This window comes from Apostichopus japonicus, chromosome 15 (assembly GCF_037975245.1).
Source record: "Apostichopus japonicus isolate 1M-3 chromosome 15, ASM3797524v1, whole genome shotgun sequence".
Lineage (NCBI taxonomy): Eukaryota > Metazoa > Echinodermata > Holothuroidea > Aspidochirotida > Stichopodidae > Apostichopus > Apostichopus japonicus.
The window spans coordinates 22,027,459-22,044,840 of NC_092575.1; the positions used below are offsets into that span (position 1 = coordinate 22,027,459).

Consider the following 17,382-nt stretch of genomic DNA (forward strand, 5'->3'; position numbering starts at 1 on the left):
TTAGGGGAGTAAAGCAAACGGATCTAATATAAGAAATATAAAACAATTAAACGAAAGATCACCGAATATAGCCGATGTTGACTCAATGGTCCGAAGAACGTGATACTATCTAAAAGTGTAAACGTTATAACATTATATTGATTGTCAAAATTTTCGGCCAGGCGAATCAAAATTGTATTATGTCTCACGTTCTGTAATGTTTATCTGATCCCAACAAGGTGATCTACTTTTAGTTATCTAGCGGTGCAACTGTAAAATAAAGCCATTTTCATTATTTTGCCTAAAATGCTTGATAATTGTTCAAATTAGTTGGTGATACTTTCCTTGTAAGGAAAGTATAGTCACGTTTTGTAAAAGAAAACACGCAAAGAAAGTTATGTTTATTCTCAATCCAGTTTAAAAATATACTGAATTTAAAAGTAAATTTTCGGTAAACTAACACAAAGTAATGAAGAACTCAACGAAACACTTTTATATTGAAATCAACGTTATGTTCTTTGAGGAAAGAATACGTGTCTCAGAACAAAAAGTTGGGAGTACTTGACAATTATAACTGAGTGAATCGTTAGTTACCTTCTCTAGCTGAAAATGTTTCTTCTTCCTAGGCAAAGCATAGACACATGATTCACTTTGCCTGATAATTTAACAAAATCAAATCAATAACAATCAGTTTTATGTAGAAGAATTGTTAACTTCATCAATGTGCAGCCAAATATCGCGTTTAAACGTTTGCAAAACGAGTACAGAACAAGAAATGAGAAGAAACTAACTTACAGATGTTTTGAATGATCTGTTGCTGTGAAAGAAGACAGAGGTACAGAGCTTTGTATTTTGTAGTCTTATGCATACAATGATAAGTACAACGAGATGTGTAGAATATGTAAAGGAGTGATCGTTGTTTGTAATATGCCAGAAAGTAACACACTAATATCAACTAGAACAAACACCGGAAAGTAAATAGAAACATACTCCTGCCTCCACATTGAACAGTGGAGGAGGGGTTCTTCCGTTCCCTGTTCCTAAGCTTATGGATAGATAAAGTAAAATTATAGACATCAACTGGCCGTTGTAAGCGTTACTCCTCTATATATTACATTAAAAAACTTTCTAAAATAAAGAAAGCAGAGGAACCCTCGTCGACCCTTCTATTTACTGTCTGCATAATTTCTGAATCAAAAGAGCTAGGATTTCTCACCTCTATTTCGCCAAAGCCTGAAGTAGTAAATTACGCTGAGAGGAATAATTGTCATCAGAGTGAGGAAACCCGCCAAGAACGTTGCAATAGCTAGCAAACCACGTGATTCTGTGTGTACAATCAAAATGCCAATATTTGTTTCTCCGTCATTAGTTATATATACATCTTTTATTCGATTTACGTTTCTTTTGCAGAACAGAGCGTACAGTTGCAATGTCATTGTGATTTTGGTGATACTCCACTACTGGTATTATATGATAAATTTCGCTTCTCAAACATGCCTTGGTTTATTTTAGTAAAAACAAAGTTGACTTAACTTAAACTTAAAGGCTGAAACTGAATGATGTTTTTTCAACGACATGTACTTACCATCGATAGTAAGGGAGACTGTTACTGAATATTCAAGACTCTCATGTCCGTTCCCAATGCATGTGATATTAGCGAAGTCGACAGATGGACGAACAATAATAAATTTTTCAGTTGTTTTTTGTTGAAGTTGTATGTACCGGCCATGAACTCATTCTCTGGAACGTTCGTAAATTCTGAAAGTTCTTGAACGGTTACATGAAAATTTAGAACAGGGAAAAAACTTCTACATATTTATTATATGTAAATTTCGGTTCCCTCTGGGACCTTCCTCAGAAAGACTGTTAGTGCAAATGAATACAACTAAAGTACCAGAAACACCATTGTTAATAACATCTTCTCAAAAACAAGGGCTTAGGACGGAGGGATTACATGGTTTACTGAAGATGTAAGGGTCGAGTAGTCCATAGTATATATATATATATATATATATATATATATATATATATATATATATATATATATATATATATAATTGATAATCGTAATGAGTTAGAAAATAAAGAACAGTGAAAAAACTTCCAGCCTCCACCGGGATTCGAATCCGGGCCCCCCGCTTTGTACGCGGACACCCTAACCAACTAGGTCAAAGACGCTGATTGTATGTCCAGAGGTTCGAAACCGGTAAGGAAGGTCGTAATTCCACTGTAGGCGTTTGCCACCTGTATCGAACAATACTAGTTCTGTTTTGGTGACATATTTTGCCTTACTCTAGAGATCAAACATGATGCTAACCAACTCGGTTAGCATATATATATATATATATATATATATATATATATATATATATATATATATATATATATATATATATATATTGATCATTTACGAAGCATTTGACTCAATGGATGTGGGCACAGCAATGGTAAAGTTTCGGTACCTTTCACTGTAAAGTTGTAAACTGCTAGGACATTCCCGAGTTCTGAACAACTGTACACGCCTTCGTCAACAATTCTTACAGGATATATTATGATGGAATAGTTGTTTGATGAGATTACTATGTTATCCAGATCACGGCTCCTGACCGACCGTAGGCCTGTAAATAGCACACCAGCTGAATGATCATCATGCTTCTGCCATAGAGCACTATTAATGTCGGTGGCATCGCAACCTAGTTCTGCCTTATCCCAGATGTGTTTCTCGACTTTTTCGGGTTTAACCTCTCGTGCTTCTGCAAGCAGATGAAGAAATCCGCATTGGTTGTTCCAACATTATATATATTAATCAGCAATCAGTGATGTATGTTAAAGTCTCAATAGGTGTTTGCTGAAGAATTTCGAAAAACAAACTTACGAAGTAGATTCAATGTTTCTTATTATAAATGCACTCTGACCAGATGGGTTTATTAGAGAAATGTTGTCGCAATCTAAGAAAGACATTTATTTTATTTTGCTCTTATGACTCGAACGATTTACCGTAAAATCACTGCGAACGCCCATATATGCATGTTCAATAAACAAATGTAACAAATTAGTCTTCACATGCGGCCCGATGAAGATATTAACGAAGTCCTACACACGTATCATCCACTTTTTACAATTCCACGGAGGAACATCTGAAAACACCTGTTTATTCATTGCGATGGAAGGAAATGTCACAATTTTGCAAGCTACATCGGTAACACTGAGAGAAAGATACAAGAGCAGGACTTAATTCAGGCTAGCCACGAAAGTAAAAGTTAGTCTAGGCCTAACGGTCGTAAACAAAAAAGAGGGATTTGATTGGCGCATGATCGGTTAGGCGGGGCTTGCAAATTTTGATTGGAGTTTGTAGAATCTACTGACTAGTTAATAAATCTGGCGAATTTTATTCAGCTCAAACTTCTTAATGACACATAACTCTTAATACTGATATGAAAGTTGCATAAAACGGCGTCATTTTTACTGAACTTTTAGTTCAGTAAGCTGGAATGGTCGAATTTTAAATTTGGCAAACACGTATTGAGACTTTAATCAGTTCAGCTCAATGTATTTTCAACAAAAACAGCAGCAATAAAGCAGAGATCATTGCAATGAGGCGAAAGACAGCTCAGTTTGTCTTACCGCCATCACACTTTCTTTCTCCGCCTTTTAGTTGTGTCAAGGAGATTAATAAAGTATCGTAATTTCCCATAAATTTAAGAAAAAGTACGGTAGGTTCGTTACCAAGGCAAAAGCGTTAAAGATTTGTTTGCAGGTAAATGTAAGTGCTGTCAACCAGTTAGTAGGAGTATGTATTTTAGTCGTGGAAACAACTGATTTCCCTTGCTTAAGTACAAAAAGCTCCAAGGTGATACACAAACGCAATTTACATTCCACTTGCATGGAGCATATTAGAGGTATTGTTTTCTGGGGAAGTTACAATGGTGACTCATCATAAAAGGTTTTGTGCAATGTGCAGGGAAGCACATACCTTCCTCTTTACAGACAGGTCCTGGACCAGCTTGTCCTTTGGGGAGGTTTATTCAATTTTATCATACAAACCTTGAAAAAATATATTCATATTTGATTAATATGAAGCGGTACATCTATATTCCATCCCATGACATTGAACACATGCACTGAAAAGTCTGTTGAGTCTGGTTGAAGCGGGATGGGAGGGGGTGTGTCCCCATCAATGAACAACTGTAGGGACAGATTGTATCCGAACATCTACATTGGCTAACATAGTACCTAACTTTATTTTCATTTTTACTCTAGGAGAGCAGCAGTTTGGAACGTTACCTGAAAAACATATACATTCATCGTGCAAATCCGTACGTTCATGTCATATGAGGTACACGAATCTCTCCCCAACAAGTTTTCGTGATAATTTACCAAAACGCGTTAAGTCAAACACCTCTCCTGAAATCACTTGATGTTTGTTTCAAGGCAAACTATATTGGAGTGTGTAATGAACGGAATGAGAGTCAAAATAAACGCAAGCATCCCATGTGCTTCTAAAAACTGAAATCGACCAGTACGCACGCACTGTCTATTCTAAAGAGTGTAGAGCCTTGTGAAGCATGGTGTAAAAACAGTATGATATGTAAAGTTAATTTTTCTGTTAACTTAGTCATATTCAGTTCAGTTACACCGCATTGCACTAACACTAAAAGCATTATATAGTTTGTTTTTTGCCAGTCTTGATGTTGTGTTGTTCTATTGTTATCAACATGGTACGTTCAATTGTCCAGAGTTACCAGTGCTTAACATTTGTAAAGACGCATGCCTCCTTGTCAGTTGGTTATACGACTTCATACATAGCACTACTTGTAAACGGACTGTAAGCATCAAGGTGATTTTCATTACATTAGAGCTATTACCACATTTCATTCTTGAATACGCTTTATACTGTATGTGTATTGGACCATTTGCATAATGCATTTCAAAAATATATTCAAATATATAGTGATAAATTTATTGGTTCCTTAACACAGCCTTCCAACTAGCCCTTTTCTCAGTTGTATCCACTATTTTCAATAATTCAAGGCTTCAACATCAAATTATGATTCAAATGAAGAGAGGTAATTTGTACTACTGGAAAGTCCAAATGTCGCTTTTGACTTGGTGCCAACATTTGCAACTTAGGAACAAGGAATAGTTCCCTAGTCCATGCATTCTTTGTTTGGAGGACTATTAGCTGTTTTTCAAACTGTGTGTGAAATTAAGTTAGCTCTCTAATATTTTACTAAACTGCCCTGTTGACAAAAGTTCCAATAAGGGCGTAAATCTATTTATTTCTTTTCCATGCAAGTTTCCAGTATGCTTTGATAGATTGATGACAATTTAGAATAAGATTCTTGGGAAAAGTAAACCAAAGATTTCTTTTTCAAATTACCTTACTGAAGGCATAAACTACACTGCAATGAATTCATGGAAGCACTCTTGCTACAGCTGATAGCTTAATAAAAGTTGTAAGGGCATGTTATTATTTTCAAAGTTAACTTGAAGTTTACTTGAAGTGTTACAACAAGCTGTTTTCTGTATTTATGGATATTATTGCCAGTTATTTGCCAGTGTGTAAATTGACAATGATTGCTGCAAATTAAAATGCCTGAATTTCTTCAGGCAAAATTTCTGCATTGGCTGTTTTCAAGCTGGTCTGTAAAGAGGAAGGTATGCGCTTCCCTGCACATTGCACATAACCTTTTATATTTAATCACCATTGTAACTTCCCCACAAAACATAACCTCTAGTATACTCCATGCAAGTTGAATCTAAATTGCGTTTTACTTGTGTCTGGTTGAAATGGGATAGGGGTTGGGGGGGGGGTGTCTTCATAAATAAACAACCTTGGCACTTTATGGGACAGATCTAACTATTTTTTAATTTTTACTCTAGGAGAGCATCAGCTTGGAACATTACCTGAAAGGCATATACATTCACCGTGCACAGCCGTTCGAATTTGTAATATGAGGTACACGGATCTCTCCATAACAAGTTTACGTGATAATTTAACAAAAGGCGTTAAGTCAAACACCTCTCCTGAAAGCACATGATGTTTGTTTCAAGGAAATTTTATCTTTTACCTGGAATATCAAAATCAGTGCATTGGTGCGTGGGAGCTAGCGTGCGAGTTGTGGTAAATGGCATACAAAATACAAAAGAATAAGGGAGTGGTGAGCCTTTTGAAGTCACTGGTGTGGAAACGGTAGGTAATGTAAAGTTGTTTTGTTAACTTAGTCATATTGAGTTACACCTCATTGAATTTAAACTATATTTTTGCCAGTGGATGGCTGTATTTTTATCAACATGGTACGTTCGTTATTGTCCAGGGTTACATATGCTAAGCCTATGTAAAGACGCAACCACCTACCTTTTCAGTTGGTTATACGACTGTTTATGTTTATTGGAACATTTCTACAATGCATTTCACCAGAGGAATCATTTGCGCTGCTTGTATCTTTTCCTTGCAAGTCAATTCAGGTAAATTTACTAAGTTAATATTAGTTGACTGTCTGTTATGTGAAACAACTTTGTTCTGAAGTAACATCAAAATATAAATGTAGCGTCCACATATTATATGGCTCAATGTTTTACTTTCCACTGAATTGTGATTTTTAAGTTGTGATTTTCAAAGTTAACGATTGACCATGATTTGATACTAATAATTAAAGCAAGGCAACAAGTATTGGCATACACTTGTGAAGTGTTTTCCTTACTAGTTATACATCTCAAGCAGACATTGGAAATAATGTCGCTAATGCGTTTTCTAACATTCATAACATTGAAAACGTGTGCAGAAGTCTTAGGATAACAATTGTAGGAAGAAAATCGATTGAGCTCAAATTCACCGGGCACATGTAACAATTCGTTTCTTCAGTATGTGTCCAATTATTATAAGTACAACCACTTTCTTTCTTGAAAGCGGTATCTTTATAGAATCCTTCCAGTCATAAACTGTATTCATATTGTGGTCTAGTTTCTTCAATACAAGACAGTTAGGTTATGATTTGGTACATTTTGTATCGACTACATACTGTAACGACTTCACACTGTGGCAAAGTAACTTACCTGTTGATTGGCAGCCTATGGTTAGAACCACGATAATGCAAACAGCCAGAAAATGATTAGTCTCCATTTGATCTGGTAGCGTAGGTTGTAACAGAACTTGCTTCAAGATGAGATCAGTTATTATGATCAATCTAGCCTCGCAATAGTAATTAAGTTTCCTTGTATTTTCGAACAAAACGGGAGGAATATGATTAGAACATACTAACACGCGTTCGTTCCATATGTTTGACATCAAAGAACTTTGTCTTAAATCTTTCCAGGTAGTTTTGAAATGTCATATAATGTTATATTGTATTTCTCTTGCACAAACATATGAGAAATTAATTTGAAATTGAAACTGAAATTGAAGTTGATATATATCAGATTAATAACAATTGGAGAATGAAACTGATAGGCGCTGCTTGTATATTTTCGTTGCAAGTCAATTCAGGTAAATCAACGAAGTTAATATATGATGACTGTCTCTAATGTGCAAAAACTTTGTTCTGAATTAACATGATATATAAAAATTAATGGCGAGTCCAAATTGTTAATAAGCTCAACGTTCTTACTTTTACTTTTACTTTTACTGAATTGTAAATTTTAAAGTTTGGCGTTGAGTTTAAGTAGTTTTGAAATATCATATAATGTTACCTTGTATTTATTTGAAATTGAAATTGAAAAAAAAGTAACAACAGTTCAGTTAGAGAATGAAACTGATAGGTTATTGAAGCTTATCGCGATAAGCTTATCGAGACAACTGGGAAAATGAGCATGTTCACAAATTCCTGGAAATATTTGATAAGGACTCACTTTCGTTATAATGTATAATTATTATGGTTGAAAGGGTTCTTAAAGAAGGCGTGCACAGTTGTTTAAAACTATATGTCCAGAGGTTCGAAACCGGTAAGGAAGGTTAGCGTTATATATGTCGGCTATATATATATATATATATATATATATATATATATATATATATATATATATATATATATATATATCAATATATATATATATATATGTATATATCAATATATATATATATATATATATATATATCAATATATATATATATATATATATATATATATATACAAAGCCAAAGTCACATCGGACACATAATTTAAGTCACGCATCTCCATTTCAGGAGGTCTCTTTAAGCAGCAATTCAACAACCACATAAACCTCTCAAGCTTGGAATGTACCCAAAAGAAGTAGAACTGTGAAAGTACGTATGGAATCTGAAAAGAAAGGGAATTAGCCACAGTATAAGCTGGGAGAAAGTTGATGAATGGAAAACATACCAACGCAAGTCGGGCCAGTGCCAGTGGCGGCGGAACCGGGGGGGGCCTTGGGGTGTCTCAGCCCCCCAATGAAACAGTTGAGGGGTCAAATGCATGATAAGCCCCCCCCCCCAATATTTCCCAACTTGGGCTCCGAAACGTGCATCTGCTCATTTTTCAATGCGTACTTGTCGATCTGTCCAATGCACACGTATACTATATAGGTGTAATAATTTTAGTAAATGTTGGGGGGTCCTCGGCCCGTCCCCTGGCTATAGACCACATTGTCACCCCAACCGCGTCTTCACTTCTTGAAGTGGAAGCAGTGAGTGTGAGTACCGGTAAGCGCAACACAACTTCGTCCTAGGCCAATGACTTGCCTCATTTCAGCCAGTTCTCCAACATCCCCTGAAGGATATATCCTTCTAATGTTAGGTGCGGAGCATTGCAGCCAGAGCATTAAAACGATATGATAATTGATTGTCTGTATCATGCCTCATCGAATATTAGTGTTTTAAATAAGAGTGTAATAGGCTAAACGCTACACTCATCAAAATTTGCGTTTACACTACGAGTACACGCAAGGCGTGGAACATGGCTCTATGTTTAAACGCAATCAATTATTAAACAAAAACACAATATTAGCATTTCACCTGTACTGTATAGGGTACATGCATTCGTGACAGTGCTTGGTTCATAGAAATTTGTTGGCAACTGCACATGGTTTTGAAATTACCCATTTGTTGACATTAAGAAATGCTTTCTGTTTTTTATGACATTTATTTAATTATTGCATTTAATTGCAAGTAATAATTTACTACACTCGCCTACAAAGGTCAGAATAGATAGAAACTGAGCTCATCTCAAAGTGACGCCATGGTAACAGACCGGGCAGCCGTGCTATGCACAAGTAAGGTTACACGGTCGTTGGCGTCCAGTTGTCTAATGATTGCCGCACCGGCGTGAAGCTAGCCTAACAACATGCTGCAGGTTACCATATATGTGTACTACATGTACTTTCTCAACTTCTATGTTTTGAGCAATCTTGCAGCAGGAAGTGAACAACTGATCTGTCATATTATAACGTTTTTGTTCTATACCTATCTGCATGAAAGCGAAACAAGACGACAATTGTTCACAGGTCGCTTTATATTCGTATACTTATAACTAAAGCAATACAATGGCTGTTTTTGATACAACTACATCAATTATCTGTCACATGGAATGTAAGCGCCTCGGAATGCGCGTTGACTAAAGCTGCATTTAAGTTGAATAACCTGAGTGGCGTAAACAGATGGGGAATGAACCGCATACCCCCAAAAAATTACGACACTAATTAACCTTGATAGGACTCTTGTTTTTATATAACAATTGGATCTGCTTCTCAGACGGTTTTCCTCAATAGCTATTTTAAGCTTGATTTTAAGTTTGATTGAGTGATTGGAACTTTAAGCCAAATTTCCGTGTGTCGTATCATGGGACCTACATTTTCGTATTTCAAAACACAAATCTCAGTTTGGATCAACATAGAAATATGAGATAGCAGAATATATTGTCTCTCATGTACTAATATGTGTTTCTAACGGTTTGATATTATTAACATATACAACGACATAGACACTATGAGCATGGAGGCATGTATCTTCTCCCCTCCTACAACTTCTTCGCCAAACAGCTTCCATTTTATAGTACACGCACACAAATCGTTGAGTACCTAAATGTAGTTAAAACGAAGGAAGATGATAAGACCATTTTGAATCTAAACTACCTGATCGGAGTAAAAATATCTCCAAGGGAAGGAGAAGCCAATCGCTTTAGCCCCTATCAAGAACAGACGTTGTCAAACTGTGTGCTACCCCCCCCCCCCCTCCAGCCCACACTAAACTAACAGAGAGTACATCCTGTATGATGTAATGAAAGGCATATCAATACAAACATTAACATTAAATTCTCTGGCCCTTAAAATAGGAATGAAAATTTGGCTTTGCCATACCTAATACATTAAATTAGCGAAAGCAATGTTTTGGCACTAAATGAAACGGTTCATGTAAAGCCAGCAGGGGCAACTAAAATATTGTCACATAAATGCCTTGCTTGGAACGATTGCTATCTATTTATTTGAATATTTTTATTGGTCAAAATGCCATAAAGATCCAACAAATAGATTAATGCAGTTGTAAAATAATCGTCGAATCTGTCAAAATCTATTTTCCTGGATAGATCAATTATTCTTTTGAAAATAAATGATATTGCTTTGGTCTTTAAATGTCTCTCATTTGATTAAATTAACATGGACACAAATCTACTGTTCTGTCTCAATTGACTCAACTTACGTCAAATATTTCGTATAATAGTGTATTGTTGTAAGCATTTTCTTGCATTTTGTATAGTTGTCGTAGTCTACACTACATGTCAAAACCCAAAGGAAGTAAGGACCATTTTTATTCTTACAGAGCCATTATCGTGGACCTGTGAAAACATACAGTATGTACAATTCGGGCACGGTGCTACGGTGTCATGTACATTTCCAGTTGACTTTCTTGGAGTGTACTGGTACGACTCACCCGCCGATTCAGCTAATTTAATCATTCGAAGGGAACAACAGGAGAATGGTGAATATACAACATCAGGAGTGGGCTACACCAACGGGAGTTATGATGTTTTCCAAAATGGAACACTAATGATAGCAAACGTCTCCAGCGCACATGATCGTGTGTTTTCGGTAACTCTGGTAGACAGTGGAACAATTTTCAAGAATTTGGAAGTTAACGTTGTAACAGTATGTAAGTATATAATTATTACATTCCTCCGATCTTCAAAGTTCAGTTAAAAGTGATTGATTCTCTGTCTCTGTGCTTTTTTCTTGGTTAGCTCGTCCAATGCAAATTGATAGTATATCTCTCAAACAAATCTTTTAGTCAAAAGGCTGGTCGTCTCAACATTTGTAACAGGTTCATGCTTGTTCCCATTGAACCCCCACACAACTGCTCCCATAAATCGATTAGGTTAATAATAATAAACACAGAAAAGTATAAACGAGTTCGTAGGATTAACTGTAAGTGTTAGCTAGGAAATTTATAATAGCGTTAATACCCTTCCTGCTACTCCCGCTGTCGCTTCAATTTTAGTAATGCAACTATTACAGGAAAAGGGGAACGTAATCTCTGCCAAATAATTGTTCAACAGTTATTATATTTTGGTAACCCTATATAAATCTGGTGTTCCTGCACAAAAGACGACTTTACTGTAACTTAACAACATTTTATCTTTCTATACACAATTATGTTATGGGTCAACATATTATATTGCTACATAGTGCTTGTGTTCATACACAGACGAAAAAGTTCTGAAACATCCTTTCCTTGTAACTATAAAGAACATGTTGTTTGTGCATAATTTAAGATATTACATAATCAACTGCTTTCTAAATATACAGGAAAACATTCTGAAACATAATATATCCCTGGTGGAAATTCCAGTTGAACTTTTGAACTGGGTTCAACTGGAATTTTCTATATGGAAGTTGGCCCAAATTTGAACTAGGTTGAAATAGGTGAACTGGGGTTCCCAACTGGTTCAACTATGTTTTACTGGGTCCAACTGGTTCAACTATGTTTTACTAGGGTTCCCAACTGGTTCAACTATGTTTTACTGGGGTTCCCAACTGGTTCAACTATGTTTTACTGGGTCCAACTGGTTCAACTATGTTTTACTGGGTCCAACTGGTTCAACTATGTTTTTACTGGGTCCAACTGGTTCAACTATGTTTTCCTGGGTCCAACTATGTGTTACTAGGTGAACTTTGTTTTACTGGGTTAAACTGGGTGAACTATGTCTTATCGCTTATATTTTTAAATAGTTTGAACTGGGATTATCAACTGGTGTTATCTACACAATATAACACCACACTATAAAGTTTTTATTTTTTACAGTAGATCTATTCGGTATGCAAGGGTGTTAGCCACTGAAAATGAATGTTTGTTCTTTATCAGAGAACTCTGGGTTTGGTGTGATGACCAAACACAGAGCAAGACACATAAGAATGGAGAACCCCACTTGATTGGATAAAAATAAATTTTAATTATGAATTACAAACAATGTACAGCTGATCTGGGCCCAGTCAAAGGATTAAATGAAACAACTTACAGTCGTGAGGTGCGCACCCAAAATATAAGGAAATACACTTAATTTAAAAGTCTGTTCTGGTGAGTTGGCCTGCTGGTGACATCAAGTATTCTACGACCTCAGATCTTCCACGACATCAGATATTCTACGACATCAGTATAGTTGAACCCAATAAATGGTATTATGAATGTCCGATCCCAACAAAATAGTATCCTTTAATTTATATGAAATAGTGTTCCAGGGTATCCTTTCAGTAAAATAATTTCAATATCCTTTGTAGTAAAATAATGTCCTTTATAAGTGATGGTGTCCCGGAATATCCTTATTGTAAAATAATATCCTTTATAATAAAATAGTGTCCCAGACTGTCAGTTGAATATCACAACTTCCATAAAATAATAAGGTCTACAGTAACTTGAACTATGTAAATTAAGGTTTAAAACAAACTATCCAGCCATTAAAACTATCTTTCTCTTCTTTTACAACTGCCTTGCTCAGATACTCATAGCCAACTGCCTAAATCCCTATACCCTCACAAAACTCATTTGTTCCTAAAATGTATACACACAGACCCCATTTCCTGTGAGGGCTAATTTCCAGGAAGAACAAGATAGTTGCCTAGCAACCCAGAAGAGAGAAAGAGAGGTGTTAACCACCCTTTTGCTGTCACAAGACAACATACAAATATACTGTCCAAATGTATAGCCCTCTGTACAGTGAGCACTGTACAGTGCACTAATAAACAATTAAAACTATGGTACAAAACAAAACTTTATGTAAGAGCTGACCATCTTACACTGTAAAAATGAAGCCTCACTTGAAATTAGATTGATCGTATAATGTTCAGTGTAGGGCATCCTCACATTTTTTAGCATATACGTGTATGCTGTATACTTCACTAATGACTTTCGCAAAGTATGTTATTATGCCAATAGGACACTTCATGTTTGAAACAACAATCAAGGCAATTGCGTAAATTTTGGAATATCTGTGAGCCTCCATTGTTTGTGACACCTTATGAAATTGCCATTATGTTTGCTAGTTGACGATAGCTTTCCTAAAATCACGCGGCTAAATATAGGTGTTAACTTGAGTATAACTAGGTTAGGCCCCTATAAGCTAGGCAACTATAACGTTAGGATATGTCTAACGTTAGTATATGTACCATGTAGTATACCTAGTAGGGAACCGGTGTGTAAGGCCTAGCCTATACTATAGTCCTAGGCCACTATATATAAAGTTTCTGTTCAATTCAAATATTTATGATAAAGAGCACGTTTACAATCAATTATAACGTTACAAGTATGTGTCAATAATATAAAGATACTGCAAGATCACAAAGGAGGGAACTTAGCCGCGGTTTCGGAATTGATAAATTTAGCGCTAACGCAAGACAAATGTCAAAGTTCAAATTTAGGCGGATCGTACCATTTTGCACTAGGAGGGCATTTTGCCTACCAATTGTTCAAATATCGCCGAACAAAGTATAACATAATTTTTTTCAAATTTATTTAATAGTATATTTTTCATATATTTAAACATTGTGGTACAAAAGTTTAATCGTTTAATCATAACTGTGATAAATATGACAAATACTTATTTTACACCCCTCATACGTTGGCTAATTTAGCATTTTCAATATATTACGATACGGTTAATGCTTACGAACTTACACTATAATATTCTCGATTAATACGCCTAAAATAAAAGCAGTCAACATAGTCCAGACCCAGTTGGGCCAGTGTGAAACCTAGTTCAACCCCAACAGAGCAAGTTCACCAGTAAACATAGTTCAAACCCGGTTGGGCTTGTGCAAACCAGTGAAACCTAGTTAAACCCCAGCTGGGTCAGTTCACCAGCCAATAGTCCAAACCCAGTTGGGCCAGTGCAAAACCAATGAAACCTAGTTCAACCCCAACTGGGGAAGTTCACCAGTCAACATAATTCAAACCCAGTTGGGATAGTGCAAAAACCAGTGAAACCTAGTTGAAGCCCAACTGGATCAGTTCAAACATAGTTCAAATTCAGTTGGGCCTGAACAAACCCAGTTGAACATTGTGTAAACCCAGTTGAACCTAGCTCATGCACAGGATAGTCCAGTTGGAACCCAGTAAGACCCAGTTAAACACAGTTAAAAACCAGTTAATTGGGTTCAGGGACAGACATAAAGCTCGCAGATTAGTGTCCCATGCACCCTTACCCTCCCTTCCTTCCTTTTCCCCTCCCCTTCCCCACCCTCTCACACACAGACTGCCCCCCCCCACACACGCGTGACCACTTCTCGTTTGTAGACACTAACTATTCCTGCTATTAAAACAATTAAAATCGTGCTCTCTTTCACAGTTAATACTGGTCAACTCCATCCCAGTGTTAGTGCTTGTCCTAACACCAGCCTCTGTCTTGTAAACTCCTTAGAAGCAGATACAATAAATTGCAGTTACAGTAATGTTAGACCAGCCGTAACACTTTCGTGGGAGTTCAGTCCTCGTCAACAAGAAATGGAAATCGATGGATTCAGTACATCCAGTGGAGGATTCACGTATTCTTCATATTCTGTGTTAAATATAACTAACCATTTACAAAAGCCATTAACAGCGGTTAGCTGTTCAGCAAGTGGTCCAGCGTTAGGTTTCAAGAGTACGGAAAGCACCGTGGTCATAGATATCAGTAATCCAACTGAAATGGTTTGGCATGAAATGGAAGCAATGGTAAAAATTGCTGCCGTACATACACGGTTGGAAATTAAATGTGTTCATGACATGGAAGCAATGGCTCTTCTCTGGAAAGTTGGCGACATTACTAGCTCCAAAATGTTAATGTATTTATCTGATGGACAGATGCGGCAAAATCAGAGAGTTAAATCATTTATCAAGTTTTCCATAGATGGGACTATGACTTTCCCAGATGTGACGATTCACGATGAAGGAACATATACCTGTGTATATACTGATGGGGAAACATATTATTCCAAGACCACAAAGGTTATCGTTTCAGGTGAGTTCATTAAACGTTCAATGTGAGAACTGTCGAGTACCACTTTAAAACCAATATGTAGCAATATAATTTGCATCCATGACAGCAAATAAATAGCAAGAGAAGAAAAAAACATAGGTGTCAAGCATGTAGATAATGTCATTGGAATTTTCGCGTAGGCCTATTTGAAGTTGATTCTAAACGACGTGAAGCGTATAACTGCTGTTTGAGGAAATGTCAATTAAATTAATCGATCACCAATATGAGAATTGTTGTTTTATAGTTACAGAATAATGCATGAAATAATGTTTCCATGTCGATAATTATTTCAAACGACGTGCACTGATATTTTCAGGATCTTTTGAAATGTCTGGAGCTTAACGGCGTCGAAAGCCGGAAACAGTTCGATGTATAATTTTGAAGAAAAAAAAACAAATAATCATTCTTGATACGTTAAACAGATAACACAGTTTGATTTCGAGTCAAGATCGCTGGTTCAAACTTATAATACATGGCTTATTTTATTTCTCCTAACACAGTTCTTCCAATTCCCCTCGCAGTAGTTGCAGACGGATGCGTTTGGAATTCATCAAAATGTGCTTTCATCGTTTCTGAAACGGCATTCCACGTCATAACATGCCGAGTTACTGGCGTTTATCCAGTTGTGAATTTGACAGTGGTTTCTGCAAACTCAGCTGGCATTTCTGTTGAAAATAAAAAAATTAGCATCGAAAGAAGAGAGAACCTTTTTGACGTCATATTGGAAGCAGAACTTCACTTTAACAAGCATTTGGAGTGTTCTCAAGACATTGTTTGTCTTGCTTCAGGACCTAGCTCAACATTATTTCATGCGACGAGAATAGTAACGTTTATTTCTGGTATGACTTACTTAAGAAAATATAAGGCTGTCTGCTATTGATGAATAAAGCGTCGAGACCTTTATTTTGTGAAATAACGGAAGATTTCGTTATTGAGTACAACTAAGGGTCGAGACGGATTACGAAAAAAAAATAGTGATTAAGCTAGGTTACGACCTCTAAGATTAATCAATGTTGTTCACAGTGCCTTTGCTGACTGAAATAATTTCCTATAAAACTTTGTTCATAAATTTAAGAGATCCTTCGCTCATCGTTCGTCACACGTGAGTGTTAGATAGACTAAGTGATAGACTAAGCCTAACGGTAGGTCCTTGGTCTGCAGTAATCAGTAAGTTACAAAAAAAAAACTGAAGGCTAGGCCTAGGCCAACATAGTTTATGTACGTTTCGGCTAGTAGCCTACTGCCTTTGTAGATATAACGATCGTAGTATTTCGGTAGTTTATGTTTGTGCTTTTGGAGCTTTTCCACAACGATACAGTTCTTTCCTATGCTACACATACGAAGTTATGGTGGTATGCCTTGGGGCGCGCATAGGGACTGGTGGGATCGCGTATACATTTTTCCATAATGTTCATTCAATCGAGATTTCGAGAATTCTCTAGGGCATAGAAGAGGAAAGATGTCCTTTTGGGTTAGGCTAAGAGTGCAAAGGATATATCCTTCTTATAATCTCATGTCAAAAGTCGTAGGCCATTGTAGATTTTGTGCCTTTAAGGCCTCTCATTTTGAAATTTGACTAATCGTTGAAAGGCTTGACATCAGTATTTTAATGGCAATAAGTTGATTGCCACCTGCATCGATTTGCGTTAATCATTTCGTTATTTTTTCTGCAAGTAGAAGCAACCATTCCTTCAAATTTTACAAAATTCCTGTTGCAACACGTAAACCATTATATTTCCAGTATACTACAGTCTACTACCCTAAATAATGATAATATATGTAGGTTGTAACACGTGTAGTTCTTCATTTACTAAATATATACATATAACGTAAAGTATAACCTGCCTATTCGTGTTTGTAATGCTTCCGTTGCAGAATCGTGTGATCATGGAATCGCTACACTCACGCTTTCTCTTCTTTTTGTTGGATCTGTGGTTCTCTTGCTTAT

At 36.4% G+C, this 17,382-nt stretch overlaps 2 protein-coding genes across 2 annotated transcripts in view; one reads left to right on the top strand and one right to left on the bottom strand.

Moving 5' to 3' along the window:
• LOC139981664 (uncharacterized) overlaps window positions 1–7,949 on the bottom strand; it is a 179,814-nt gene extending 171,865 nt beyond the window's left edge. The window contains exon 1 of the mRNA XM_071994232.1: window positions 7,036–7,949. Within this exon, the coding sequence (XP_071850333.1) occupies window positions 7,036–7,267 (232 nt within the window). The 5' untranslated portion in view covers window positions 7,268–7,949. The remainder of the gene's footprint in view (window positions 1–7,035) is intronic.
• Window positions 6,207–17,382, top strand: part of LOC139981668 (uncharacterized) — a 17,586-nt gene continuing 6,410 nt past the window's right edge. Inside the window, exons 1-5 of the mRNA XM_071994247.1 lie at window positions 6,207–6,447; window positions 10,751–11,080; window positions 14,766–15,416; window positions 15,935–16,273; window positions 17,310–17,382. The exon at window positions 17,310–17,382 is cut by the window's right edge and continues 25 nt beyond it. Of these exons, the coding sequence (XP_071850348.1) occupies window positions 6,387–6,447; window positions 10,751–11,080; window positions 14,766–15,416; window positions 15,935–16,273; window positions 17,310–17,382 (1,454 nt within the window). The 5' untranslated portion in view covers window positions 6,207–6,386. The remainder of the gene's footprint in view (window positions 6,448–10,750; window positions 11,081–14,765; window positions 15,417–15,934; window positions 16,274–17,309) is intronic.